The 26884-nt window shown below is 52.0% G+C and overlaps 1 protein-coding gene and 1 pseudogene across 6 annotated transcripts in view; one reads left to right on the top strand and one right to left on the bottom strand.

Moving 5' to 3' along the window:
• The window catches only part of NDRG4 (NDRG family member 4), a gene marked incomplete at its 5' end in the record, with an annotated part of 34976 nt that extends 12724 nt beyond the window's left edge, over positions 1–22252 (bottom strand). For all 5 annotated transcript variants that reach the window (XM_080937406.1, XM_080937409.1, XM_080937407.1 and 2 more), the window contains 3 exons: positions 2173–2217; positions 4935–5029; positions 22216–22252. In XM_080937406.1, the coding sequence (XP_080793532.1) occupies positions 2173–2217; positions 4935–5029; positions 22216–22252 (177 nt within the window). The remainder of the gene's footprint in view (positions 1–2172; positions 2218–4934; positions 5030–22215) is intronic.
• Positions 22253–25178: 2926 nt separating this feature from the next.
• Positions 25179–25883, top strand: LOC308435926 (gem-associated protein 8-like; annotated as a pseudogene). The gene is made up of 2 exons: positions 25179–25370; positions 25478–25883. The product of its transcript is annotated as a gem-associated protein 8-like (transcript).
• The last annotated feature ends 1001 nt before the right edge of the window (positions 25884–26884 follow it).

The following is a 26884-nucleotide window of genomic DNA, read 5'->3' as shown; positions in this document are numbered from 1 at the left end:
ACCCAGGCTCCTGCTGACCTGCTTTGCAACAGTCACGTGACCCGATCTGCAGTAGTCATATGCACTAGTCCTAGTAGCAGCCTGTCTGGGTACCAACGGCTTTCTCTGTGCCACGCCTGACCAGACAACTCCCAAACCGAGTCATAGAACAGTATGTCTCTGGCCCTTCTGTCCTGCTTTGCTCCCAAAGACCTCCTGTGAGTCTCTCAGGGTAACAGAAAGGCCCTGCCACCAACTCCCATTCCCCCGTGGTCCTGACCGATCCATGTCCACTCCCTGACGACCTACTAAGTGAGTTAGTCTTTTCTGGCTCCAAAGAAAGATGCTGACCCAACACTGGCCTCTTCCATACTACCTGTTTCTGCTCAGCTCGCTGGCTACAAATGCTGCGACCGGAGGTCAGGCCGGCCCAGCAGGCTGTCTGCAGAGTCCTGGGACAAGGCTTCTGATCTCTGCTTCCGAGACACAGAAGCCTTGGAGAAAGCACAAGAGCCCGAGGCCCAGGAGTGAGAGCAGTAGGGGCTTCCATTCACCTCAGCTTCCCAGACCCACCGCACGACCACTAAGGGAGCAGATACTTGTGTTCAAATGCCTGTATGCTAGACCCTACCTGAGTGGATTATCTCACTGAGCACCCTACCTCACAGCTAGAAGCCACAGCACCAGGATCCACTATGGCTGTATGCTGCGGCTGGCAGTGTCTCTTCACGGTCACCGTGGGTGTCGGAGCACTGGGCCCTTGAACACCATCCCCTCACAAACACTCTGAGCCACTTGCTTCACTGTACAAGATGAGCAGGGGGGTGGGGGGAGCAGCGTGACGGGGATGGACACCGACAGATGGACCTAGATGCCGTCTCTTGCATTTTTTAGTTTCTCTCTCTTGCTTCTTTCACCTGCAGCTGACCCTGTAAGGCCAGAGACAGTGACGCTGCCTGCCACTGTGAAGCTGGAGGTGAAGGTGGCTCCTGCCTGTGGCCCAGGCAACACCCGTCTGTTGTGGCTACTTTTCTGTAAAAAGGAAAACTGACAAACCCGGCTTCTATGCAGTGGTCCCAGAGTGACAGGACAATTCCCTTAGAACACGCTGCCCTGCACCAAGCACGAGGTCTTGAGAACCAGGACCCCACCATCCACAGTAGCTCTAGTTGCCCTAGGCTTTTCTTCTTACCCCACCTTACTCCCAACCCCAATCTCACTTGGAGCACAGAACACAGACTCCCAGGTCAGGGCCTGCTCTGATTTCTGGCTGTCCCTCCTGAATAGGCTGGTCTGCCTCCCAGCCACATACCTCCAATCCTTCTCAGGGGTTCTGATTACGCCTCCCCACTGCTGAATCCTATACTTTCCTTCCAGCTGCAGCCTGTGATCCCAGGGGCTGTGGACATGGGCATATGGTCGGCCGACAGCCTCCCATCTGTCCTTGAAGAGGCACATGTCCAAGAGAGCAACACAGAGGCCCAGATCCTCATTCTCACTGGATGCTTTGGGGAGGGGCATCAGGGAGCACCACCTCCTTGCATCCAGACCACAAGACTGTTCCGTGGAGAAAAGGATGTGGCCTGGGGGTGACTTCCATCCAATAAGGAGGAAGGGGCTTGTCATATTTGGATGGCCAGTGGAATCTGGGAACCCAATAACCCTGTCTCTCTCTCTCTCTCCCTCCTATGCTTGCTGTTAGACATATTCTTGTACCAGAAAATAAACCATTCCTAGGGGGATAGGGGGGGCTGGCCAAGTAAGTGAGCAAAGTCATCATGTGAAGGAAAAAAAAACAAAGAGCGAATTCCATTTTCATGGTACCTTTGGCATCAAACTAACCAGGACATGGTTGTCCAGGCAACAGCTGCTATGGAAACAAGAGTTATTTCACAGTCAACCTAGCTTTCACCGGAGGAAAATGCTGATTCAGATGACAGCATCCCTCCCTCCCTTCTGCACACTCATTGCCGGAGGCCTCTGCTTTCTTACCGACTGTCCTGTTCACAGAGGGTCCAACCCTTTCACTGGGCAGGGGGAACTGCTGTGGGCTGTGGGGGTTGTCATCAGCCATCAGTCCCAGAGACTGGGACAGACAGACAGGCTACTACTCTCCTCTAGGACCCAGCCCAGTGGGAGAGAGGTCCAGACAGATATGGGTTCCCATATTTAAGAGGCTAAACCTCAACCTACCTTCCAGTCTGTGTCCACAACTGAGAGGAAGGCGTCAGGGTTATCCTAAGGAAAGCAAACAAAGGGGGCAGGTTAGCCCAGCTCCCAGGGCTCTGCTCGGAGCAGACGAGTCTTCTGCAGACTTTCCGATCTGCATTCATGCCAACAGAAGTGCAAGCATTTCTATCTTCTGGGTTAACAGCGAGACTCAGGGCTGCACCACAGGCTTCTAAGTTCAGGAGCTGGACCATCACACACAAGGGAAGCAGATGATGAAGAAGCCAAGAAACAGCATGACTGTCACGCCCAGGAGAGGGTGGGTAAGCTAAGGCCTGTTCAGTGTCCTGGCCTACGCATATTAGGTGTCGTTGAGGCCAGCAGCACTGCCCACTTTACTTTCTCAAATCTCTAGTTAATGTGAGTGTCAGTGCCATCTTTGATTACTGCCTGTCCTGCCTCTGGACTCTGGGAACCATGATGGGGGGAGCATATCTGGCCATGTAAAGGCTGGATTAGAGTGGACACCGAAACACAGGCTGATGGGATGAGCAACCTGACTTCATAAGTGAGGGGCATTTGGTTTAGAACATACCACAGTAGGACTGCAGGTACTTCTAGCATCAGGAGGGTGAGATAGGAGGAACTTACGTCCAAGGCCAGCCTTGGCTATGTAGTGAGACCCACTGATTCTTCAAGGCCCGGGGGAACTACAGGGGCTAAGGGAGGGAAAGCAGCCAATTTGGGAATCCCTTAGGAAGGGCATAGGGCTGTTCACTGAAGATGGAGCCCTTTACCAAGCTCCTCCAGTGAGAGAGCTGAAAAGCAAGTGGGAAGGTAATTACATCGGGGAAGGTGGAGGCGGTTCTGTTAAAAACAAAATCTGACAGAAAAGGATGAGGCAGATAATGGTAGGGTATGCTGTGTGCTCTCAGAATGTTGGGGGCTCAGGAGATAGGAGTGTGGGAGGGATGGGGCCCACAAGCCAAGAGACAGCAGAAAAATGAGCCAACATGAATCTCTGGGTGCCACAGGAGGTATGTGAGATCAGAGCAAAGGGCAGGAAAGGATCAGGATAATAGGGAGCCCAGGAAGGCGAGGAGACCATCATGGTGCAGAGAGGGAGCAGCCAACATCTCACAGAAGGCAGGACTCTGCAGTCCTCAGGGGAAGCTAATCTAAAGTGGCTTATAGCGGTCAAGAAGTATAGAGAATATAGTCCCCCCCCCCCCCCCCGCCTCTGCAATGGTTACAGAGCCTTGTGTGTACAAAAGCCCACTTCTCTTAGATGGCATTTGCCCAGAACCCATGATTCTCTCACACAATTTAAATCAGCTCTGGATTGCCCATAACACACCTTCTAGAAGATGTATGTCATAGAAATAGTCACTATCCTCTGCTGTTAATGGAATAAGGACAAGAAAGAAAAAGTGTGCACATATGATTTCTTCTGGCTACTTCTCTATCACCCACTGAAGTCCTGGCTGTGGATGCCATGGGTCTAGGGGAGGGTATCTCTGGGAAATGTGTACCTGGCAAACTACAGCCATTCAGAACATAAAGAGGTCAGGCTAGCACTGCACTCAGGGTGCTCAGACACTCCAGCATCACAGGCCGGGATACAGCAGCTCCCAAAGACAATGAACGCTACAGCCGGCACCTCAAGGACTTTGCTGGGAGTCACGAGGAGGCTGCACTAGGTGTTTTGCCCTTTTGGAAAAAGCAGAGGCCACTGGGTACCCAGCAAGAGCCTTCTGCTGACTCAAGGACTGAGGCCGTTGCATGAGAATGAAACACAGGTCCAAACTCCAGAGAGGCAAGCTATGGCTCTGGTAGCAGTAAGTGAGAGACCAGATAGAGTAGAAGGAAGAGGTGGGCTGCCATGATCTGGAAGGAAAGGACTGTTGAGTCAGGACAAAAGGACAGTGATGTGCTGCAGGAGGCTGGAGAGACATGGGCACAGGGTAGGGTAACCTGAGCTTTGGGGTTAGGGTCCCATAGCCTGTCCTATGCATTCCTGGGACAATGTCTTCCAGCAGAGGAAGCAGATGGGAATATGGCAGATACACTCAGGGGTCAAGAAGGCTGGGAAGGAGGGAGGCAGGGGAAAGGGAAGACAATCCCCCAGCCCCAGGAATGAACACTGCGGTCTCGGAGCAACACAGCAGTCCCCTGAGAGTCAGTTCTGGATGGTTCTGAGCTCACAGAGAGGTTCTCCCATTACAACAGGTGAGACTGTATAGGACGATTCTGTGTGTTTTTAAAGGGTTGTACTGCACAAGGAGAAAAGCGGGGACACAGGGAGGAGGCTCAGGCAGGTAACCGAGCAGGATGATCGGCTCTGGACCAGGGTTGAAAAGCTTGCCAAATACATACTTCTCTTCTGGCCCCGCAGGCTACCCCCAAATAACCTAGCATTTATGTGTTAACTCTACTCTGTTCGGGGGCAGGGCCGTGGCAGCATGTGGTTGGATTTCCCAGAGCCCTGGCTAAGCCCCACATCTCAGTCCTTGCTGTTTCTGGAAGCAAGCTGGGTGGGAATAGTGGTGGAAAGGAAACACAGAGCGAAAGGTGGAAGGCACTGGGCTCCTGCCTTTCTCAGCTGCAAAGCAAGGTGAGCAGGGCGCATACCCAGAGACATGGGATGGGCACCTCGGGCTGGTCCTGCCACATTTCTTAAGCAATGAACACGTCAGTTCTGGGTGAGGAAAGACTACAGGAAAATACAATTTCCATTTTCACCACAAGGTGGCGATCAGCCCCAAGACCTGGAAGGGGCAACTCACCAGCTCAGTGGCATCCTGGCCCCGGAGCAGGGGCTTCTCCTCAGGAAATCGCAGCTCCTGCAGTCCGGCCATGGTCATGTCATGGAGCAGAAGCCCTAGGAGGAAGGGAATGCGAGCTTGGGCCTTGTTCTGAAGCTGCCCAGTGAAGACATCACAGGGCAGGGTTACTTACTGCCCCTGGGAGACCAAAACCGATGTCTCTCCAAGACCTGCTTAAACCAAGGAATATTTGCTCTCTTCAAATAAAATTGTGTTTTGCAAGACTACGCAACACAAGAGGATCCCTTAAGGTTCCAAACAAAATCCTGCATTTCTTGTGAGGCAAAAGGGCTCTGTGGAGAGGCAAGAAAGAGGTGGGCTCAGAGCAGCCACGAGTTCCTTGCAGAGGTTTTGGTAGACTGAGGCTAAAGATGGGAGATAAAGCTTTCTTTCCTGGGACCTGAACAGGGCTTGGTTTAGAACAGAAAGCACACACGATCTCAGCTGGCAGCTACTAAAGGGTCCAGAATAATGATTCTGGCAGATGTATAAACTTCTGACCATTAGGATGAAAGGGTCACACCTATACCGTGTATACACACCTGAATGCTCTCTCTCTCTCTCTCTCTCTCTCTCTCTCTCTCTGTGTGTGTGTGTGTGTGTGTGTGTGTGTGTGGTGTGTACAGAGAGGCAGTGCTGTCTTACACTTGGCCACAATGTCAGAGGCCAGAAGACACCCAGGAAGGAAATGAGTCAAGGAATTCATTGCCTTGAACATTCATTAAGACACAGTGAGATATTCAAAGAAATTCAGATTAAAATAAGATATTCAGGGCTGGGGAGAGGGCTTAGAGGTCAGAAACACCAGCTATTCTTCCCGAGGGTCTGGGTTCAATTCCAGTTGCAGGCAAAACACCAACACACATAAAACAGAAATCAATTAATGTCATCTCTGACACCTTTGTTCCCTTGGAGGGCAGTTTTGCAAAAATGTATGAAAATTCCTCAAAAGGCTCAACCCATGGACTGAGGATACAGCTATAGCCAATGTGGATTACCAAGATAAGGTATCCTAAAGACTCACACTGTCAGATTCAGCAAGTCCCATCACCAGGGGAGACTTTGTAAGGATCCCAGGGGCGACTGATTAATGGCTCACGTAGCTTTGGGAATGCTCACCAATGTCACCATCAACACAAAGTCGGAAGAAGCCAAAAGCTCGTCAGTGGGCTGGTAGATTCTCACATTACTTTGTTAATTGGACTAAGATTATTTTAAATCATGGGGGAAGGCCGTATAACAATTACTAAAACGCAGCTAACAGGGCTGGCGTGACAGTGCAGCAGGTCAAGTCATTTGCCACCAAATACGACAACTAGAGTTCAGTTCCCAGAACCCAAGGCAAAGCACAGAACCGAATCCCAGGAGTTGTCCTCTGAGCCTCATGCATGTCATGGCACATGTATAACACAGGTGATCAACTGTTTCCAAAGCAGTGACGAAGCATTCGGTATCATCCCCTGCACACTAAGAGTCTGGAAGGCTGCACGTCACACAGTCCCCAGGAGGGAGCATGGTGGAGGGAAAGCTAGGGCAGGAGGGTAGTAAGTCCAGGGCCATCCTGAGATAGCCTTACAAAATATTCATCACAGGTTTCAGGCTGTTGTTGCGATGATGGAAATTGAGAATAGGGTGTTCAGACTGAAGTGTGCTGGCATCAAAGGTGAGCGTCACCGAGGCCTGGCCCGATTCCTCCGTCCTATAAGGCATATCACACGCAGCCTGTAAGTACTTACTGTACTATCTCACTGCACAGTGATGGGAAGTGAGGTGAGGCGAGGTGAGGTCTGACGGCATGCCTACGGCTCAGTGAGAACCATACTACCTACAGGATGAAGGGATGGTTCCTGAGGCCCGGCTTCCATTCTCCCTCCCTTTACAGCTCTGTCTCCAGCTGTTCTTAGCAGAGAAGCCCCCAGACTCTCCGCCCCAGCAGGTGGCTGGTTAAAGATGCTCTTCCCTGACCTTGGCCTGATATTTCCTCCTACTGAAGTCAAAGGGCCCAGGCCTGGATGGAACCCGTACCCAGGTGGCAGCTTGACACCTCCATCCTAACCCTCAGTGCAGGAGGAGGATCTGCCACCCTAAGCCCTGGGTTCCCACATGATCACACCCTAAGCCCTGCTGAGCTCTGTTTCCAGAGGTTTCCCGGGAAACTAGCTAATACGATGCAGATGGTTGTATTTTTAGAATGGCGTCCTCCCTCCTTCATCTGCCCTTTCTTCCTTCCTTCCTGCAGTGTGCACACTCATCCGTCCACCCCAGTGGGAGCTTAGCCACCTGAGAAACCTCCTTCATTAGGCCTTTCCTCGCCACCTGCCTCCCTGACGCCCACCTCAATTCAAGGCACTGGGGTGTCCTGTCCTCCCCCGTCTGCCGTGAAACCACCTGGAGACGGTTCTCTCTAGGGACAATGCTATTAAAAGGGCCGAGGGTGGGCAGTGTGAGGACAGATGGTCTGTGACAGGAAGGGGTAGGGGGAGACGGAGAGAACCCAGTGAACCTCCGTCCTTGGGAAACGGGAAATCCAGCCTGTTCAGGGACTTCTGGGTAGAGACCAGAGCGTCATTCCCCTCAGGGCAGCAAAGGGCATTCTCCCTCAGAAAGTTATGCCCCCCCCAAGGCAGCGGGGGTTGGGGGGGAAATAGCTGAGATCTGTGTGTGAAGCGGCAGCCTGAAAATGCCACCATGCTCTTTCCCTCTTGGCTTTTTTCCCTCCAGATCACTCTTCCTTGGTGTGCTGCTGGAGCCTTACGTCCAAACTGGCCTGAGGTGACCCCCAATCTTCTCACTTACAGTGCTCAGGCCACAGTCGTGGTCCCCACGGTACTGGGCAATGTTCAGCATCACTGCCCAGCTTCCTGTGGACAAGTCACAAGGAGACTAGCTGACATGCAGTGAGGGAACTGTGGCCTCCTGAGCTCTCCCTGGCGAGCCTGGGAAGATGGCCACGCTGGGCTGCAGCGCCCTGGGGCAGAGCCTAGCCTGGGATAACAACTTCACAAAGGAGAGAGGAAAACTCTCTAAAGGATGGCTTCTGTCTCCTGCCCAAGTACTGACCAGGCAGGACTCCGCTTAGCTTCCAACATCCAATGAGATTCCATGTGTTAAAGTTCTATACCCAAAAAAATGATTAACTAGCTGAGCGGAGTCTTCCTCGCCCCTCTGTCCGCTCAGATGCTTGTTTTCTTCCCGATTCTGTTTCAGGGAAAGTCAAACTCGCTGGGTGAAAGGCTGAGCTGGATTCCAGCAGCAAAAGGAGGGGACTGTGCATCACTAGATGTGGCTCTATGATGCGACTGAGCCAACAGAACCCTCAGATTAAGGACGGTTAAAAACACATCAGTTAGGGCCAGCAGGATGGCTTCGCACAAAGGCATCTGCCACCAAGCCTGATGTCCTGAGTTCAATCCCCAGGAACCCATGTGGTAGGAGTGAAGAGATTACCTCAAGCTATCCTCTGATCTCCACTGACTTCCATATGCACATCATGATAGTACATGTATGTGCCTGTACGGGCACATACACACACAAATAAAAATGTAACAAGGTGCTTAAAAAATATGTGCAATACCCCAGATTCATGGAAAAATGGCAGAGGCCACCTGGGGTAGTGAGGCTGAGACTCAGAGGAAAGATTGTAAAGCCACCTGATCAGTGTGTGTGTGTGTGTCTGTGTGTGTGTATGTATGTATGTAGGTAGGTAGGTAGGTATGTGTATCTATGTGTCTATGTGTTTGTATATGTGTGTATGTATGTATATATGTGTATATGTATGTATGTGTATCTATGTGTTTGTATATGTGTGTATGTATGTATATATGTGTATATGTATGTGTGTGTATCTATGTGTTTGTATATGTGTGTATGTATGTATATATGTGTATATGTATGTGTGTGTATCTATGTGTTTGTATATGTGTGTATATGTATGTATGTGTGTGAGAGTGTATATGTGTGTATGTATGTGTGTGTGTGTGTGAGTGTTCACCACATTTCCTCTGAACTCCCTTTCCCAGGATGTTTCCCAGGAAGATTGCTGCCCCACAGAAAGTGTTCCTACAGAAATCAGCTAACTTGTCTGCGTATCCAGCTGCACACCATTTACCTTGCTTTCCTGACCAGCTGTATGTAAAAAGTACCTCCTGCATCAACTGTATACAGTAAGCGTGCCGAGCTTTCTCCGTCAGGGAGCCCAATCCACCCAATGCCATATTTTCTTCTGCATGTGCCTTTTTCTCATTCTCCCACTGAGACCCGTCAGGTCAAATCCCTAGAGCCATGAAAGGACTATATGGTGGTGGTGGTGGTCTTGGAGTCCTTTGTCATCCCCCCACCCCCAGGTAGGCAACCATCTAATGAGAGGAACCAGGCAGCTGGCGGGAGGATGATGGGTAGTGGGAGTTTGAGAGTGGGATTCTTGGAGTCTTCCCACGGTGGTGAATTGCCTACCAACATTTAGGGCCCAGGAGTGCTCTCTGCCTTCAAGATGCCCACTGACGGCCTGCCCAGAAACACTAGCAGGAAACACAGCAGTGTCAGGGTCACAGACTCAGGAGTTCCAGGTAAGCCAGGTATGAGTCAGGGGAGGCCAAGGAAGGAGAGGGGACTGAAGGACGGCTTCTGTTTCCCACCGAGAGGGGCCCCTGGCCAGCTCCTACCGCTCAGCTGTGCTGTGTCCCTGAGGCTACAAGATCCATATCACAACACAGCCAAAACATTGCAGGCCAACAACCCTGGGGTCCCCACTACAGAGGAGGACACTGTAAGGAGAGTCACCAAGTCAGCATACCCCAACACCCTACCCTTCCAGACGCAAGGGTCTCCCACTGTTCCTCCCACACCTGGCCCTGAACCCCAAGACCCTCAACTTAAGGGTCTGGAGCCATTCTCTGTGGACTGCCTTTCCCTCTCCTGACCACAGAGGGTGGAGAGTCTTCTTTACCATCTCCACCTCAGGAGTGAGAAGAGGAGGAGACAGAATGTTTCTTCTCTGGCCCCTTCTCCATTTTCCGCTCTAGCTGCTGGCCCCTACTTTGCTCTAGACCAGAAAGAGACCTACTCCCCTGATTTCTCAATGGGGTCCCCCAACCGTCACTCTTCAGGACCGGGGTGGAGGAGACCTATTTGGGGAGCTACTTGGCAGTTAACTTTATAATTCTATGTCTGGGTACGAAACCTCAAGGAAAAACAACCATAGACACACCAAGTATATGAGGCCCTCAAAGCTCTTCTAGGAGGAGTAAAAATGCTCAAGCAATTCACATGAATAGGGGGTCATGTGAACAGAGAGCACCTCAGTTTAGGAGTACCATGCAATCATTAAAAAACAGCATCATCTGAAACACACAGGGACCAGGACTACCACACAGTAAGTAGGAAAAAAAAATCCCACCTATGTAGGAAATATCCACCAAACTGGTGCCTATGTCAGCAAATTTAAAACAAAGCCCTCACATGACCCCAGGTAAAAAAGGTTTGCAAGTGGGCGAACAGATTTCTATTCCATACACCCAATTTCATCTCATCTAAGACATCATACATGCTTTACACGTCAACAAGGGCAAAAACCACGTGTAACAAATCACAGCATCTCCCACTTTCTCTTACAGGTAAATCACAGCATCTCCCACTTTCTCTTACAGGTAAATCACAGCAGACACAAACTGCGGAACTTCCCCCAAGGTCTCCTGTTACAGAGGCACAGAGGCAGATGGAGAGGAACAAACGCACGGGAGCAATGTTGTCAGCGAGCAGCCCCGATGCTGTGGATCTGGGGGTTCAGGGAAGACCCCCAAACAATAACAGCATTGGGCTCTTCACTCTCCCGCTGGCACGGGACCCTAGTCCTTAGTTTTTTCCTAACGGTGACACTCTGGAAGCAAGCCTGGGCCGTGAACCTGAACAACGCCCTCAGCCTGTGCTTGTCCTCATCGGACTCGACGTTAGGCATTTGGAGCATGGGCAGAGGAGAAAGCACGTGCTGTTCTCAGAGCTGCCTAGCACAGTGGGCTTGCAGTGCTGCTCCTGTCCAGGACTGCTGCTGGGAGGATTACCTGCTAGGCTTCTCTCTGCAAGGAGCTGTTTTTTTTTTTTTTTGGTAGCTGGTTATCACATAGGAAGGTACTCTGACAATACACCGTTTCTTCTCATCCTTCCCCAGGCTAATTTTAGCAGCCCTTGACGATTCTTGTCCACTATTCTTACTGTAGCATTTGTCTAATGATAATGTCCTATTTCTGTCATTCTATCCGGTCGCTAGTTGGGAGTCTGGGGGAAAGAGCTGTCCTTTTTTCCCCTCCGTATAGCTAACCGGTCCACCATGTTATCAGACCACAGCAGACTTGTGGAGATTTATTCTATGGGCTGAATTCTGTTATGGCTATCTCATTCTTCAAAGCGGGCCACATTTGGCTACCCTGAGTCCCTTTCAGTGGGCACTTTGTCCTTCTGATGTGAATCCATCAGGTTTTGGACGGCTACTAACGGGCTGGCCACATCTGGCATCCATGCTGAAGACCAAACCTGGGGCTTGTGAAGGCCAGGAGATCGCAATGCTTCATTTTTGATCATTCCTAGAGCGGGTATAAGAAGATTTAGAATCGACACCTACAAGATGAGGGACTTCTGGGTGTGCATGTGTAGCGGGGATGCATGTTGGACCGAGGCTGACACCAGGTGTTTTCCTGACGTCACCACCTCATCCCTTAAACCTGGAGCTCCTGTCTCAGGCAGCCTGTTCTGTGGATCCCTCCACCTCCTTTGGATGGCAGGTGGAGGTGTTTCCACAGGTTCTGGGGAGCTGAGCTCTGGTCCTCACGTGGGGTCTGTCTCTCAGCCCACCGTGACTTCTCACCACTCAAGGCTTTGTCTCTGGAAGACAAAGAGAGCGAGCTTCTAAGATTCTCACGTTTAATCCCAGCATTCAAGAGGAAGGGGCAGAGGCAGGAGGATCTCTGTGGGTTTGAAGCCAACCAGGTCTGCACAGTGAGCTCCAACACAGCAAGAGCTCTACAGTGAGACCCGGTCTTAAACAAACAGAAGCCCAGCTCCAGCCCAGGCTCCAGAGAGAACAGGAAATAAACGGTTTCAACTCCTTGCACTTCAGCTGCCTCTGGTGCTGTCCTTGCTGCTGGGGCCCACATGCTACATGTCTCTGCAGCACCATTTCTCCAGGGCTGTGTGTGACACCTGCTCTCCAGTCTCAAGGCTCCGGGACAGCAATGACAGCACGAGACGCCATGATGTCAGCAGGGCTGAGCTGCCCACTTGCCACGAGCTGTATTCAAAAGGTAATGATTCAAAAAGGTAATGAGCTTTAGAGGTAGACGGAGATTTAAAGCTTGTGCTCAGAGACGAGCAGTGGCTCTCTCTGAAGCTGGAAGCTGAGGCACAGCACCCGTGTGTGAGCTCCAGGCAGGAAACTTCTAATCCCCAGACCAAGGGCAGGGGGAGCTATAATCCTAACCCCACACACAGGCAGCGATTGTGTGGAGCCAGAGCAGAGATGACGCCCGCTCTCTCCATTTTCTAACTGAGAGATCCCAAATGCTTTCATGGGCAGTTAATGATGGAAATGGTGATGTGACATCTGACCTTGGCCACTATTTTTTTTTTTAAAGATTATACACGAGCAAGCTCACACACTGTAACTATTTATCTTCAGACACTCCAGAAGAGGGCATCAGATCCCATTATAGGTGGTTGCGAGCCACCATGTGGTTGCTGTGATTTGAACTCAGGACCTCTGGAAGAGCAGTCAGTGCTCTTAACCACTGAGCCATTTCTCTGGCCCTTGGCTACTTTTCTTTAAGAGTGAGGTATACCGTTGTTTGCATGCACAAGCACACACGTGTGTGTGTGTGTGTGTGTGTGTGTGTGTGTGTGTCACACACTTGCTATGACCTGCTTGTGAAGGTCGGAGGACAATTTGGGGAGTCGGTCCTCTTCCACTACACGGGTTTCTGTGGATGGAGCTCAGGTTGTCAGGCTCAGTTACAAGTGCCTTTATCCACCGAACCACCTCACTGGCCCTAGATATAGTGTTCTTTGGCTCTTTCCCGGCTAGATTTCTGGCTGGAAGGGATGGCAGGAACTTGAGTAACTACTTTGGATGCTGAGGTTGGGATACTAGGAACAGCAGTGACAACGTAGCAGCACCTGAGCAACGGGTCACTACGAATCCAGGCCCTGTGTGGAAGAGGGGACCACAGCCCAAGTGATCTGTGATTGCTATCCGTTTCCTGTCACATATGGTTGACACTAATGTACGTTTGAGACGTTTTTCCCTGGGAAACTAGAGACCCGTCCACCCTAACATGCAAAAAATATGTTCAAGGGAAGGGAATGGGCAGGCAGGGCTTTTTCCACAGGCAAACGAACAGTGCCCGTGCTCCTGGCCCTGCAGGACTGTCATACATGTGTGGTCCCACCCCCAAGCCCCCTGAGCAACAGTGCCCTAGATAACGTTCTCTCTGGGTTCTCAGAAAGCGTCTCTGACCACAGTTCTCCGGGCTGCCCTGGCTGGCAAATGCGAGTGTAACCACGACCCACACAAGTTAAAAGCTTCCTCTGGCACTTTCATCACAGATTCTCAACGTTCCCCGGCACAGGCATCCCACACAGCTCAGCCGTGTCTGAGAAACAGGACACGCTTGTCCCGGATCCTGGGGTAAGATCCAAAAGGTAACGAGCAGAGGGTATACCTCCCCCTGCCCAGATGCCGTAACTCGGTCTCAGGACAGAGGGTTGGCACACACATTCCCAAGGCATTTTCCTCACCAAAGCCTCTCCCCAAACCACCTGCTTAATTAGCACTTTAGAAATCAATGTTACCACGGGAAAGGACTCCACAGCACCAACCACCTGCCAGCCTTCTTCATCTAAGTGCCCAGTCTGTAGGAGGGCGCCACCTGCTGTAGTCTCCTCATGCGACAGTGCCCGTGCCTGCCTCTGAGGGTCCGCAATCCTTAATCTATGAGCTTTGAGCGGGAATGATGGTGACCCAAGCCATTCACTGGCCAGGTACAATCTGGGCACACGTCACCGGTGGACACCACACAAGTGCAGGCCTGCAATGCTCTGAGATATGACCTTCACCCCCTCCACCCAGCCTCAGCTGTCCAGTCATGGTCACAGATGTGTGTCACCCCATCCAGCTTGGTTCTCTGCAGGGCATCACCTGAAGCTGAAGCGTTCTGAACGTCATGGAATACATAGGAATACAGTGTATATTCGGGTCCTTGGGAGGCTGGCACTTCCAACGTTAACATGGAGATCAGGTGAGGGCCACAGAGAGTTCAGGGACAGTGGCTTTACAGAAGCTAAGTGACACAGGACACATGGCTAAGTGTTAGAGACAGCTCAGGGTGAGGCAGAGCCTCAGAAGACCCAGCTTTTGTTAAGAGTCCTTTGGGAAGAGCTCTTTTCTGGGTGCATCAGCAGGACGATCTGTCATCGAGAGGAAGGGCCTAAGAAATCTACCAATCCAAACTGCCAAACTAACAAGAGAGGAACAGCCTGGCAGTGGTGGCACACACCTTTAATCCCAGCACTCAGGAGGCAGCGGTAGGGGGATCTCTGTGAGTATGAAGCCAGCCTGGTCTACACAGTGAGTTTCAAGTCAGCCATGGTTACACAGAGAAACCCTGTCTTGGAAATAAAGAGCAGAAGAGACCAGAGCGTAGCTCGTGCCCACTGTGGCTTCCATGGAACCCAAGAGCCACCCTCGTTGTGTTGGTTTAGGTTCTGGGTCTGGACCTGCCATCCACACCAAAAAAATCTGCCATAACTTCTAAGTCCTCCCTGTTCCGGGTTCAGTGAGCCAAGTGAACCCCAGTATCTGTCCTCATGGAAATTACACACAGTCATGCTGTTCAGTGGATGGTCTGGAGACAGGCTGGCCTCCCTGTGGGACAATGGCCACACCACCATCTATTCTAGGACAGTACAGGTCTCTCCAAATGTGGAGATCTCCAAAGATGCCTCCTGAGCTGTGACTGTGAAAGGGACTCCCAAACCAACTGAAACCGTCCCTCCCTGTGCGTCAGGGAGTGCTCCGCAGCTGGGACAGCCCAGAACATTGCTTTATGTGGATGAGAAACAAGCTTGGGCACTGTCTGCAAGGACCCCCTCATCACGGGAAGGTCCACCCTGTCCCGATCCCACTCTCCTATCCTTGACCCCATCCTTGCCTGCCAGACATTCAGAGAGAGCATCAAGGGGTTGACACTGCTAAAGCCATTTCTGGTGCGCTAAAGCCATCAGGGAACAGTTTTGGACAGAGTATGGCCTGAGGGTAACAAACCCTGGACTTAAGCTATAGAACCTACTCTGGAGAAAGGCATCCCATAAGTACTTGCTGTGGTTGCCAAAGTGACTGAGATCCTGCACCTTGGATGGGGCATGCCCACGGGCACATAACTCTCACCCGGCTACCTCAAGTGAGCTGGGAAGCTGGCATGTCCTAAGGTGTGCGTTCTATCAGTCACTCTGGAACAGACATTTTATCCACAGTTTGGACTGGACCGACTCTCTCTCTCTCTCTCTCTCTCTCTCTCTCTCTGTGTGTGTGTGTGTGTGTATAGACTCACAATCTTTTATACCCAAGGGGATCAGGGTGTGGCAGGCGGGGTCGAAGCATACAGCCAATTCTGGCTTCTGTGGAGCTTTCTCAGCTGAGCCCATGACCACACTGGGGCACAGACAAGTTCAGCTCCAGGTCACACAGCCAAGGCTGATGGGAAGTATCCATGCAGACCCTAAGCCTCAAGGGCCTGCCCACCTTCTCTGTAGGTTGCTTTCCAGTGTGTGATCTAATAAATCTACGTTACCTGGACTTAACACCCTTATAGTTCTGAAGGTCAGAAGCCTCACAGTCAGTTCTGCCCAGTGAAACGGGGGAGGGGGGATGGGGGCTGCGGACTCGCTCCCTCTCCAGGCAGTGTTCCTCATATCCTTGGCTTGGTGGCCCTCCCCACTGCATGGCCAACAGCAAAGCAGCTTGCTCTGGGCCTCTACAGACCTATTTTACAAAGGGGGAATCTAGAGATGCACAGTTGTTCTGAGGGCTGGTGGGAGCTGGCCCTCCAAGACCCTGAGGGAAAAAGATAGTATAAGCCAAGTGAACAGCGTGGGCAGGCTGTTCTGCTTCTGTTTCTATAACAGGATAGTTTCTGCTTCCCTCTTACAGTGGGAAAAAGGAGGCACACAAAGGACCCCACCTGCTAACTAGGAATTTTCTCCAGACGAGATCTTTAATCTTATCGACAAAGTCCCTTTAGTACGGATGCTAATATTCCTAGGTTCTAGGGACTAAGATCAGAATACCCTCTTGGGGCTGTTCCTCTGACTAGCACACCCTAAAAACATAAAGGGGAAACTGAGGCATGTATTTATGCAGTGAGGCTGGAAGTGGGAGTCTGTATACTGTGCCCCCCGCGTTCTACCTCTGCCAGGGGCGCTGTTCACTAGGCTGCACTATCTTTTTCCCTTCAGGGTCTTGGAAGGCCAGCTCCCATGAGCCCTCAGAACAACTGCGTATCTCTTGATTTCCCCCTCTGCAAGATAGATCTAGCTCTGTCTGAGCTCACAGGGCTGGCTTAATTGGACCCACAGCCCTTACGGTGTTTTCCTGCTAGGCATCTACAGACCTGCAGCTTTATTTATTTATATTTTAATTGTTTCTGTGACAGTCTCCCTTTGTAACCCATGCTAGCCCAAACCCACACCCTTCTTCCCTCTCTGCCTCCTAAGTTTGAGGATCACAGGTGTGAACTATCATTTCTAGCTATGTTTCAGTTTAAGACAGCAGAACATAAGTGTTAGGGATGTTGGTTAGTTGATACAGTGCTTGCCCAGAGTGAATATAAGTCCTGGGTTCAATCGGGTATGGTGGCACACTCACGTAACTCCAGCACTTAGGAAGTGGAGGCAGGAAGATCAGAACTTCAAGGTCATCCTCAGTTTACTGTAAATTCAAGGCCAACCAGAGCTACAAAAGAGCATGGTTGGTTTTGAGTTCTTTGAAGTAATGTTGGGTGTAGTGGTGGCTCAGGTCTTTAATCCCAGAACTCAGGAGGCAGAGGCAGATGGGGTAGCTCTCTGTGAGTTTGAGGCCAGCCTGGTTTACAGAACAAGTTCCAGGACAGCCAGGGCTACAGAGAAAAACCCTGTCTCAAAAACCAACCGGAAAGTAAACTTGATACTCATGTATACATATTCACTGTGAAAAATGAGGAAGTAAAAGGTGAAAATTGCATCACGCCCTGCAGTGCCCTTCCATCTAGCTGCCATGGCTTTTTCAATGCCCACCAGAACCCCCAAAAAGCTTTATTTTGGGGGACTAGAGATGAAACCCAAGGCCCAGGGCTTCCGCAGGCTAAGCAAGCGCCCTGCCACTGAGTCTCAGCCCCAGCCTTGAAGATGTTACTTTTTAATGCAGGAAACATGGTTCTAAAGAACTTCTCAGGCTCCTGAGCCAGTTCTGGTTCCAATTCCAGCCAGTCACTGGCCATCAATGCGACCTCTGGCGAGTGACTGCTGCTCTGTGCCTCATTCTCCTTAAAAGGAGAACTACACTAATCATGAGACTTTAAGACACTATAGAAAAGGCACCCGGGCCATGTCTAACAAGTGGAGAATGCCACATACCAGTGAGCTGTCACCACCATTAGTACTATTTATCTTTAAGGGGACATCTGAGTGATGGGTAAATGACCTCTGGTAGTGAGGTTTACAGCTGCCTGTATGTGCATATGTGCACGAGTGTGTCCTGCTGGGTGCACTCTTCTAGTGTTTTGCAGCTGGCTGCTGCCACTCTCTCCAATACACAGTGACAGGATACCCCTGCCCTCACCTTCATCTGTTCTTTAAAGCTTCATCCGCAGAGTCACAGGTCACTACCAACTTGCCTTCCGTGAGAGTGGTAACAGCTCTCCTCCACACTGTGGGAGTCTCCCCATGTCTAAGGATCTAGACACACCACTCCCTCGCCCGCCTGGGCAACCCACAGCTACAGCCCAGCACCCCAGTGAAACAGTGGTGTGTACTGAGATGCATAAGGGTCAGATTCTAGCCCCCAAAGGCAGTTTCACGCCTTAGTTCCCTCCACAGGCTCAATAAGAATCAGGCACTCTTTAAATGTATCCCGTAAAACTGTGGGAGACACTCATGACCATGGAGGTTTGAATGAGAACTTGGTCCCCAGCTGTCTGGAAAGGATTAGGAGATGTGGCCTTGTTGGAGGAGGTGTGGCATGGAGATGGATTAAAGGTCTATTCACTCTAAATTCCTGTTTCCAGTGTCTGGACCAAGATGTGAGCTCTCAGCTGCTGCTCACACACCACGACTGCCTGCCTGCAACCATGCTCTCCGCCATGACGTGATGGATTCCTCCTTTCAAACTATAAGCCCCAAATGCACCCTTCCTTCCATTAGTTACCTCCATCATGGTATTTATCACAGCAACAGGAAAGTAACTATGACAATGACTTAAACCCAAAATTCTATACGCACAACTGCCCAGCCTTTGCTTTTTAAATTATACAGGTTTTTTTTTTTAAATTATGCAAGTTGGGTTTTTTGTGTTGTCTTTGTTTTGTAAAGATATAGTCTTACTATAAATCCATAGGCTGATCTGGAACTCACTTTATAGACCAGGTTGGCTTCAAACTCACATAGCTTCATCTGCCTCTGTCAAATGCTGGGATTAAAGGGGTGCAGCCCTGCATTCCTTTTCCTCATTCCACCAGAAGCATGAGGAAAACGTTGCCAAGGCACATGGGCTATGCTGGGGCTGTAGCTCAGGCAGTAAAGTGCTTGCTGAGCTCCCACAAAGCCTTGCGTTTGATTCCCAGAATCACGTAGAACTGGTGTGATGGCACACACCTGCAAGCTCAGGGGAATCAGGAGCTTTGGTCATCCTCAAATGCACAGCAAGAACACAGTCTGGGCTACAAAGACACACGTGACTGTACTCATGTATACACACACACACACACACACACACACACACACACACACACACACACATACGTCCTCCAGAGACAGAGGAGACAGGCAAATCTCTCCGAGTTTCAGATCAGTCTTGTCTAAATAGTGAATTCCAAACTAGAGCTAGAACTATGCAGTGAAGCGTTTTCTCAGGGAAGGAAAAAAAAAAAGCCAAGATCCTTAGTCTTCAAGGGACCCTGTCAAAGCCCCAGTCTGCCACTCGAGAGCTCTCTGAAACCATCTTGGAAACATACTGTTGGAGGACAAATGCATGAGAACAGTTGCTGCACAGTCTGCAAACAGACATGCCACCGACACACCAAACACACTGAAGAAAACCAACAACACACCAAGCCTCCAGGCCTGCCCCTGAACTGACACTGGGCCAGACTCCTTCACACTTCTGAGGTCTGACTCACCACCCCAAGCTATTCACAAGTCAGAGTTCAGCAGTGCCCAGGAGCAGAGATGCAGAGAAGACCCTGAAGCTCACATCCTCTGGGGTCAGAACTGCCTGCTGCCTCCCTTCATTTGTGACAAGACACCCCCGACCCCACCAGGAAGCTGTCACAAGCAGCAGCCACCACCTGGGAACCTCTGGTTGTCCTCTGTTCTCTTTAGGACACTGGGTTCAGGCACGACAAGTCAGTGGCATTCTCTGGTCTCCACAGGAAAGACACTTACTGTGGACATCAGGGTCCAACCTTATACGATGGAAACTCAAGCCAAAACCGGCTCCCCAGAAATATTTCTCAGAGGTCTACTGTACAGAGAACCCAGTAAGAAGGCTAGGATACCCTTGAGGGGACAGGAGCCCTCAGAGCACTGAAGATTGAGCTCAGAGGCCAAGAGAGATCACAGCCAGATGCTGCAACATTTGTCAAGCATGCTCACATGAAGTGTGGAATGCTTTAGTCTGGCCCACAGTTTGAGCAGGCAGGAGGCCATGATACAACCCTCAGGTAGGACCTGTCACCCACCTTCAGCTGTGCAAGTGTTGGGGAGTGACCAATCCCGTTGGCCAATAGGTATGATGGTAAGACAGAAGCCATAAAAACTACTAGAAACAACCTCCTAAGGGTGGATGAGGGCAAGGACCCAGGAAGCCTCTGCAAGATCACCCTGGGGACACAGCCGAGGAGCAGGATGGTGGAGCATAGACCAAACCAAGAGGGACTGGGCACTTCCTGGACACTATCACTTTAATCACCCTGCAACCTGCAGATCTCACCGAGGAGATAAGTAAAAAACAAAAACAAACAAAAAACCTCCCAGTTGCGGGTGAGCAGGGGTGATGTGAAGTCTGTGGCCGACCCCAAATCCCTACTAGCCAACGAGCCAAGGCAGACAGGATCAATCCTTCATTACCAGAAAAAGGAGCCAGAGGGGAGATTACAATCAACTGTGCTGTGTCTCAGCCGGCCCCATAACACCTCTCGGGTGCCTTTGTTTAACCTCCATCTTATGAATGAGAGACAGAGGTTAAACAACCTGTTTGAAATCACAACCAGCCGTGGCCGGAGTTTGACTCCAAACCTATGAGGCAGGAAGAGGACACTCGGAGCTGGGGTGGTGATGAGAGGGAGGGGTTTGTGAGGGAGATAACAAGAAGGGGTGTGAACACCATGCAGCCCAGGCTGGCCTTAAATTTCCCAGGCTCACACTTCAGCCTCCCGGGTGGCAAGATTACAGGTGCCCCCCCCACCATGGCTGACTCCCCAGCTGGGTCTGAGACAGTGACAGAGTCCTGCCAAACAAAGCCTGGCCAGGAGTTCAGAAAGCCTGAGGGCACACTGTACATGGACCCCGATTTCCAGACCCTCACCAGCTATGGTCCGTTTCCTCTGAGGGGAGGATGGGGATGGCAGGACCTGCTTCTGACCTCTAGGAATAATTCTAAGTCCGGGGTTCTACAGATCCCCCTCTTCCAGTCTGAGTGTCTGTGTGTGTTGGGGGGGTGTCTGTGTGTGTTGGGTGGGGGTAACCTGCTGCAGCTCTCTATTTCAGGTGGCTGCCATAAGGAAAAAGCTCAAGGGCGATGGCAGGGGCCAAAAACACCCAGCCAGGGTTTCCAAGGCACCAGGAAATCTCCACCTGCCTTTCTCTATGAGCCCAGCATGACCCACTGTGGGTTGGCACACAGCCCAAACCCTCATCTGGCCTACTTTCCTCCTATAACACACCAGCACATATGTATGCACACTCACACACGTACATGCTCATGCTCTCTCTCTCTCTCACACACACACACACACACACACACACACACACACACACCCAGGGCCATGCCACTCCCAGACCAAGTCACTCACACTCTAGGGCACATGCAGAACACTCTTTGCACCTTCAGCTTGAAATGTGACCTTTCTTTCCATGAACACAAAGTTCTACTTTCAGTGTCTGCCTTCAAAGGCAGCCACTTGCTCTAATCTCTGCATCCTTTCACATCCCTACCCAAGATCTCATCCCATTTCCTGAGTACACCTTACAGCAGCAGGACCCTAAGTACTGAGAGGCGTCTCTTAGACTATGTTCATCATGTATATACATGGGTATTCACCTGACAAAGGCTCAGCTTGGTCCAGTGGGATCTGGACAGCGGCTGTCGCCTCCAGCCTGGAAACTGAAGCCTCCACTGATGCTGGACTTCATGTATGAGGAGCATCTCTTTCCTGCACCCGGCCTCTCTGTCCTTGCTCCTTTTCCCATCTCCTCCAGGCCTCCAGCCTCTCCAAGGCATTCCAGCCACTGGCCCCAGGATGCCCTCAGCGGGACATCTAATTTCTTCTCTAGAGTGGTCCCAAGGTGGATGCCCCCAGCCATCATCATGGTTCAATCTAGTTTCCCATCTTCCCAGGCCACTTGACTCTACTTCCAGCAATAAACTTCTCTCCAGAGAGAAAAGTGGCTCTGACCATCACAGAAAAGGCCGTTACACGGGTTCTCCCCGCTCCCCCAGAGGCCCAGGGCTGCCTTCTCTGGGGACGTGCGATACTTGATTGGAAGATTGAGACTCAGGAGCTCCCCTGGGGTTGCTAATCCGAGCTCCGCCGGCGGGACACCGCCGGGGGCCTCGGTGGCGCTCCACCCTCCCAGACGCCGGCGCTCAAGGCTCAGTGGAGCCCGGCGTGCCTCAGGTTTCGCTCGTCTGCGAACGCGCACCCGAGAGCGCCCCTTTCCAACCCGGCCACCGCGCCCCGAGCCCGCTCCAAACTGGAGAGCGGCAGTGGCGAGCGGCAAGCCGCGGTACCTGTCAGCAGTTGGAGCCTGTGTCCCAGCACCTTCATCTCGGCGTCCGAGGAGCGCGCTGGGCCGCCCGGGGCGAGGCGCGCAGTAGCCGCAGAGAGGAGCGGCGGGAGAGCGGGAGCGGCGGGAGCAGCAGCCGGTAGCGCGGTGCGCTCGCCGCCCCCTCCAGCAGGGTTTAAAAAAATCCACCAATGGCACAGCCGCGCACCCCAAAAGGCACCCGCCGCCACCTGGCCGTGGTGAGCGCAGAAGGGGGGGGGGAGTGTGACACCGCGCGGGAGGGGCCCCTCGCGAACAAAGATGCTTATCACCCCCAGCCGTCGCGGCCAGACAGGCGACAGCCCGGGTCTCCGAGCCCAGAAGGGGAGGGGTGACTGGGAGACAGGGCGTCGCCCTCGCGTGGGTAGGAGGTGGCCGGCGGTGTTGGGGAGAAGATGCGGGACGGCCGCGTGGCTACGCCGAGAGGGGATCCCAAGGGTGAGGGCGCGGCGACTCACCCAGGCTGCCGAGCGACACGGTCGCGGAGGCGGGAGCCGGGCCTGGACGCCGCCGCCGCCCACGAGCGGTGCAGGTTCCCCGCACGAGCGAGCCCGGGAGCTGGGGGCGGGGCGCCGCGCTGCGGGGGCGTGCCCACGTGGGTGGGTGGGCGTGGGCCGCGCTGCGCGTCCCGCTTGGTGGCGGGTCCCCAGCTGTCGCGGGCTGTGGGAGTGGGCGGGAGGCCGGGCGGGAAGACCCACAGGCCTCTCCCGGGCCAGACTCCCAGATAGGGTCCCATTTCTGCAGAGCGTTTCTTGTGGAGCGCCAGAGACGCTGATCTCGAGGTTTGTTTGGGCTCCCACGGGGAACCTTGGCCCACTCCCACCACCTCTGACCTCTCCTCCCCTGCAATCCGGTCCCACCCGCCGGCCTGGGAAACGCCCCGGGAGGTTGGGGAGAACCTGGAGTTCAGTTGTCCAGGAGCCAATGCTCCCCGGGTTTGCAAAGCCTGAAGGTTTCTGAGAAACTCGGGCAACTTCCTGGCAAAGATGTTCTTTCTGGGCCTCCCCGAGGATCCCACCCACACTGTGGCCTCAACCTGCTCTCTGCAGTTCACTCTCCGATACTGGGAGCAGGAGAAGGAACAAGACTTAATTCTTCCTGAAGTCCCTCTACTCAGGTCTGGTTCCTCAGAAGGAGGGTCAAAGGCTCTGAAGTCTCACTCTAAGGGCGTTTGAGCATCACAAACCCTGAATTAGGATGAGATAAAAGTTCCTGGAGACTAGTTCTGTTCAGTCTCTAAAGGTGACTGTGGACCCCTTACCTATTCTCTGGGTTCCTGTCTTTATGGCCCACAGTAATAGACCAGGATACCTGAGGCCCTGGATGTGGAGGAGGGAAGGGCCAAAGAGAAGCCAGCTCACCTCTTCTGACTTCTGCAGCCTCTGTAAGAGGTGCTTTGTCTTTAGGCCTTGGCTCCAGGTGGCCAGCACCTAAAGTAGCAGTAAATTAACCCCGCTGCCTGCTGAGGAAGCAGCTGAGATTTTGATGGCTGCCACCTGCTTATGGTACAGCTTGTGGCTGAAGATATTCTAACCAGCTGGAGCAAGGCAAAGGGCTCTGCCAGGCCTTGCCCTTCTCCTGCATTCCCTTTGCCTTGCTTAACAAACAAAACAAAACCCCACTAGATTACATTCCTAAAGCTAGTCCCCAAGGTCTATGCCCTTATTTGACCGTTTCCTCCTCTCAAAGCTGAGGTCCAGCTATCAAAGTATTGAAGTCTAGCAATTAAAAGCCTCCTTTGGCTGCCCTAATTAACATGCCCAATTAAAATTAAACATCTCATCCTAACGCAGGGTTTCCCCCTTTACCTTTATAAACCGACATTTTCCTGTGGGTCACATCTGTCTCCTGTCTATCCAGAGGACAGGAGACCCACGTTGTGTCCCATGTTGTCACCGCACCCCCCCTACATCTTCCTCCCTCTCCTTGTTCCCTTCCCCTCCTTCCTCCTCCTCTATCTCTGATTTTGTCTCTCATCCCCTGCCCATTGTCTCGCTGGGGCAAGTCAATGTCCTTTGTGTGAGAACTGGGTGTGAGTCTTGGGGTATCCTGAGCTGATCCAGATCCTTTCAGCGACTTGGATTTGAACCGAGGTTCTTGGGTTAAGACCAAAGCAGAAAGCTTAGTTTCTGCACCTTTGGGGGAACCCCTCCCTCTTAGCGTCTTCCTTTGTTAAGGGAGCTGGGGTGGGGCAGTCTGTGGAGACAGAATGAACTTTCTCTTTTTTTTTTTTTTTTCTCTTCCCCTAGGGTTTGGTTCTGGAAGCAAGACCAGCATTTTATTTATTTCACTCATTCCAGCCGCTTCGTACTCTGTGAGGCCCGTGCTGACCTCAGGAGACCTGAGTGGGAACTGAGTGACGGGGGTGGGTGTGTGTGCTGGGGAGGCAATTCAGGATAAAGCCCTTGCCCTGCAAACCGAATTAAGATACCCAGAACCCACATAAAGCCCAGCAGGCATGATGGCCACCTGTAATCCCAGCATCCTTGGGGCACGCCGGCTGTGTAGACTGGATGGATGATGAGGTAGTTTCCGTGAGAGAGACCGCCTTGGTAATGAAAATGGAGGTAGCCCATATCAACTTCAGGCAAGTACAGACCTGCACATACATGGGCACCCCCCAAAGTGCACACACGTATACACGTGTACCACACACATTCACCCTTCCTCTCTCGCATAAAGGGTAGACTGTGAAGAACACAATTAGTGCGTAGTGCCCGAATAAGGGTAGTGTTCAGTAAGTGGTTACTAGTGTAGATGATAGAACTGCCATTACTCCCTCATGGAGTCAAACTTTTAACTTCTACTCAACGGTTTCAGAACGAGTCTCAGGATAAAAGGCCCACTGCCTGACATCCCGTCACCTGGCCTTTGTACACTTTGTGCCCAAGAGCGTCTAGTTGGCCTTTCCAATCAGAGACAGTGATAATGGCATCGAGACGGAGAGCGACCGAGTCTTGGTATTCTCACCCAGTATGTGCACAGTACTGGCGACATTATTATCATGCGATGGCTTGGATGCACAGCCACCAGACCGCCTACGGAAAGTCCAGGAACCGTTTCCTTTTCCCGTGGTTCTCTCCACATGCCGTTCTTCCCTGGAGCGCTCAGGCCTATGAGGTCGGGTGTCCGGCAGCCTTCCCAGCTCAGCACTCGGCCTGGCAGGAGTCGCCCTACACTTCTTTCCATTATGAAAGCTCTGGGCAGCATCCGTATGGGCGCAGTAGGATCCGGGCATCCCCGAGAGAAGAGAAGCACCACCGTGTGATGCGGAAGAGGAGGGGTCAGAGTCAGATGACCACGTAGAATGCTACGTGGAAACCAGCGAGGAGCTGCGGCAGTACTTTGCAGAAACTGAGGGGCACCGAGATGAGCGGAGGCGGCGAACAGCAGCTGGATGAGGAGCGCCTGGGTGGATTTGTGAATTCGGACCATGGCCTGTACTACAAACACCACCAGTCGGTGGAGTCCCCGTCAGAGAGGCCTGGTGCGCAGCGCCAGGCTGAGATGTTCTTGTATGGAGACTGTGCTGCCGAGATCCTGGCCATGGAGGCTGCCATACAGCTGAGTTATGACAAGAAATATGACAGAAAGCAGCCCAAGTACTGGCCTGTCATCCCCTTGAAGTTCTGAGCCCTGAGCACGGAGACTCTAAGGAATGCCTCTTGAACACGGCCCCCTTTGTTTTGGGGGTGCGTTCTCTTCATCTGTTCTTCTGGACATTTCTCAGAGACAGACGTCTGTAAACTGATAAAAACATGTTCAGCAAGTCCCAGTGGGCCCCTCATGCTGGATACAATCTAACGGCCACTAAGAAGAGTTCTCTCAGCAGGAGGGATACTGTTAACATGGGAAAGAGCCCCCTGACATAAAGCAGGAGTTGTGTGTTGAGCTCTCTCAAGTTGCTAGTGATGTCTACTTCATTAAAGTTCTTGCCTGGAGATGGAAGAAAACAGGACCTAGAGGTTGTAGGAGGTTTCCTGGCAAGAGCTCTGGTTATGTCTGTCTGTGTGAGGCACAGCATCTATAATGGCCTTGAACTGATACATACAATCCGCCTGGCTCAGATGACCCACTGACTTCAAGTGAGCATTCTGCTGTATCAGGAATTGCACTTCAACCCCTGAATGTGGTGACCTGCTAGCTAGTGAAAAGGGTGATCACGGGAGCCCCCAGGGGACTGTTGTGTCAAGCACAGGTGCTGTGGGAACAGACTATTCTGGACTAGTCACGCAAGAATGTCCCTGCTGAGCCAGTAGAAGAATGCACTGTCAGTCCCCTGTGCTGTGGGGCCCTTTATCTTCAGTTCTCCCTTGAAGACAGGCTGGATGAGTGGGGTTTTAACAGAGGAGCAGAACATAGCATAGGGCTATGTGCAGGGACAGGGTGCCCCTATGAAGTGTCCTTGGCTGTGCTGCTAGTTCCTTGGAAGATGCCTCATCAGTCACTGCTGTGTAGAATAAGCAAAAGACTGGCTGGGCCACGCCTAGGCTGGGGAAGAAAGCTTCCATTCCTCTTTGCAAGCAGTCAGGAATGTCAGGCAGTGTGTTTGCTGCAGGAAACAACCTATTCTGGCTAAGCAGGGCACAGGGGGACTTAGTTAAAGAGACCTGTCAGGATGGCAGGAGCCAGGC

The sequence above is a fragment of the Micromys minutus genome, assembly GCF_963924665.1.
Source record: "Micromys minutus genome assembly, chromosome: 24".
Classification (NCBI taxonomy): Eukaryota; Metazoa; Chordata; class Mammalia; order Rodentia; family Muridae; genus Micromys; species Micromys minutus.
Note: the sequence above shows the minus strand (reverse complement) of the source record. Positions and strands in the feature narration are given on the sequence as shown.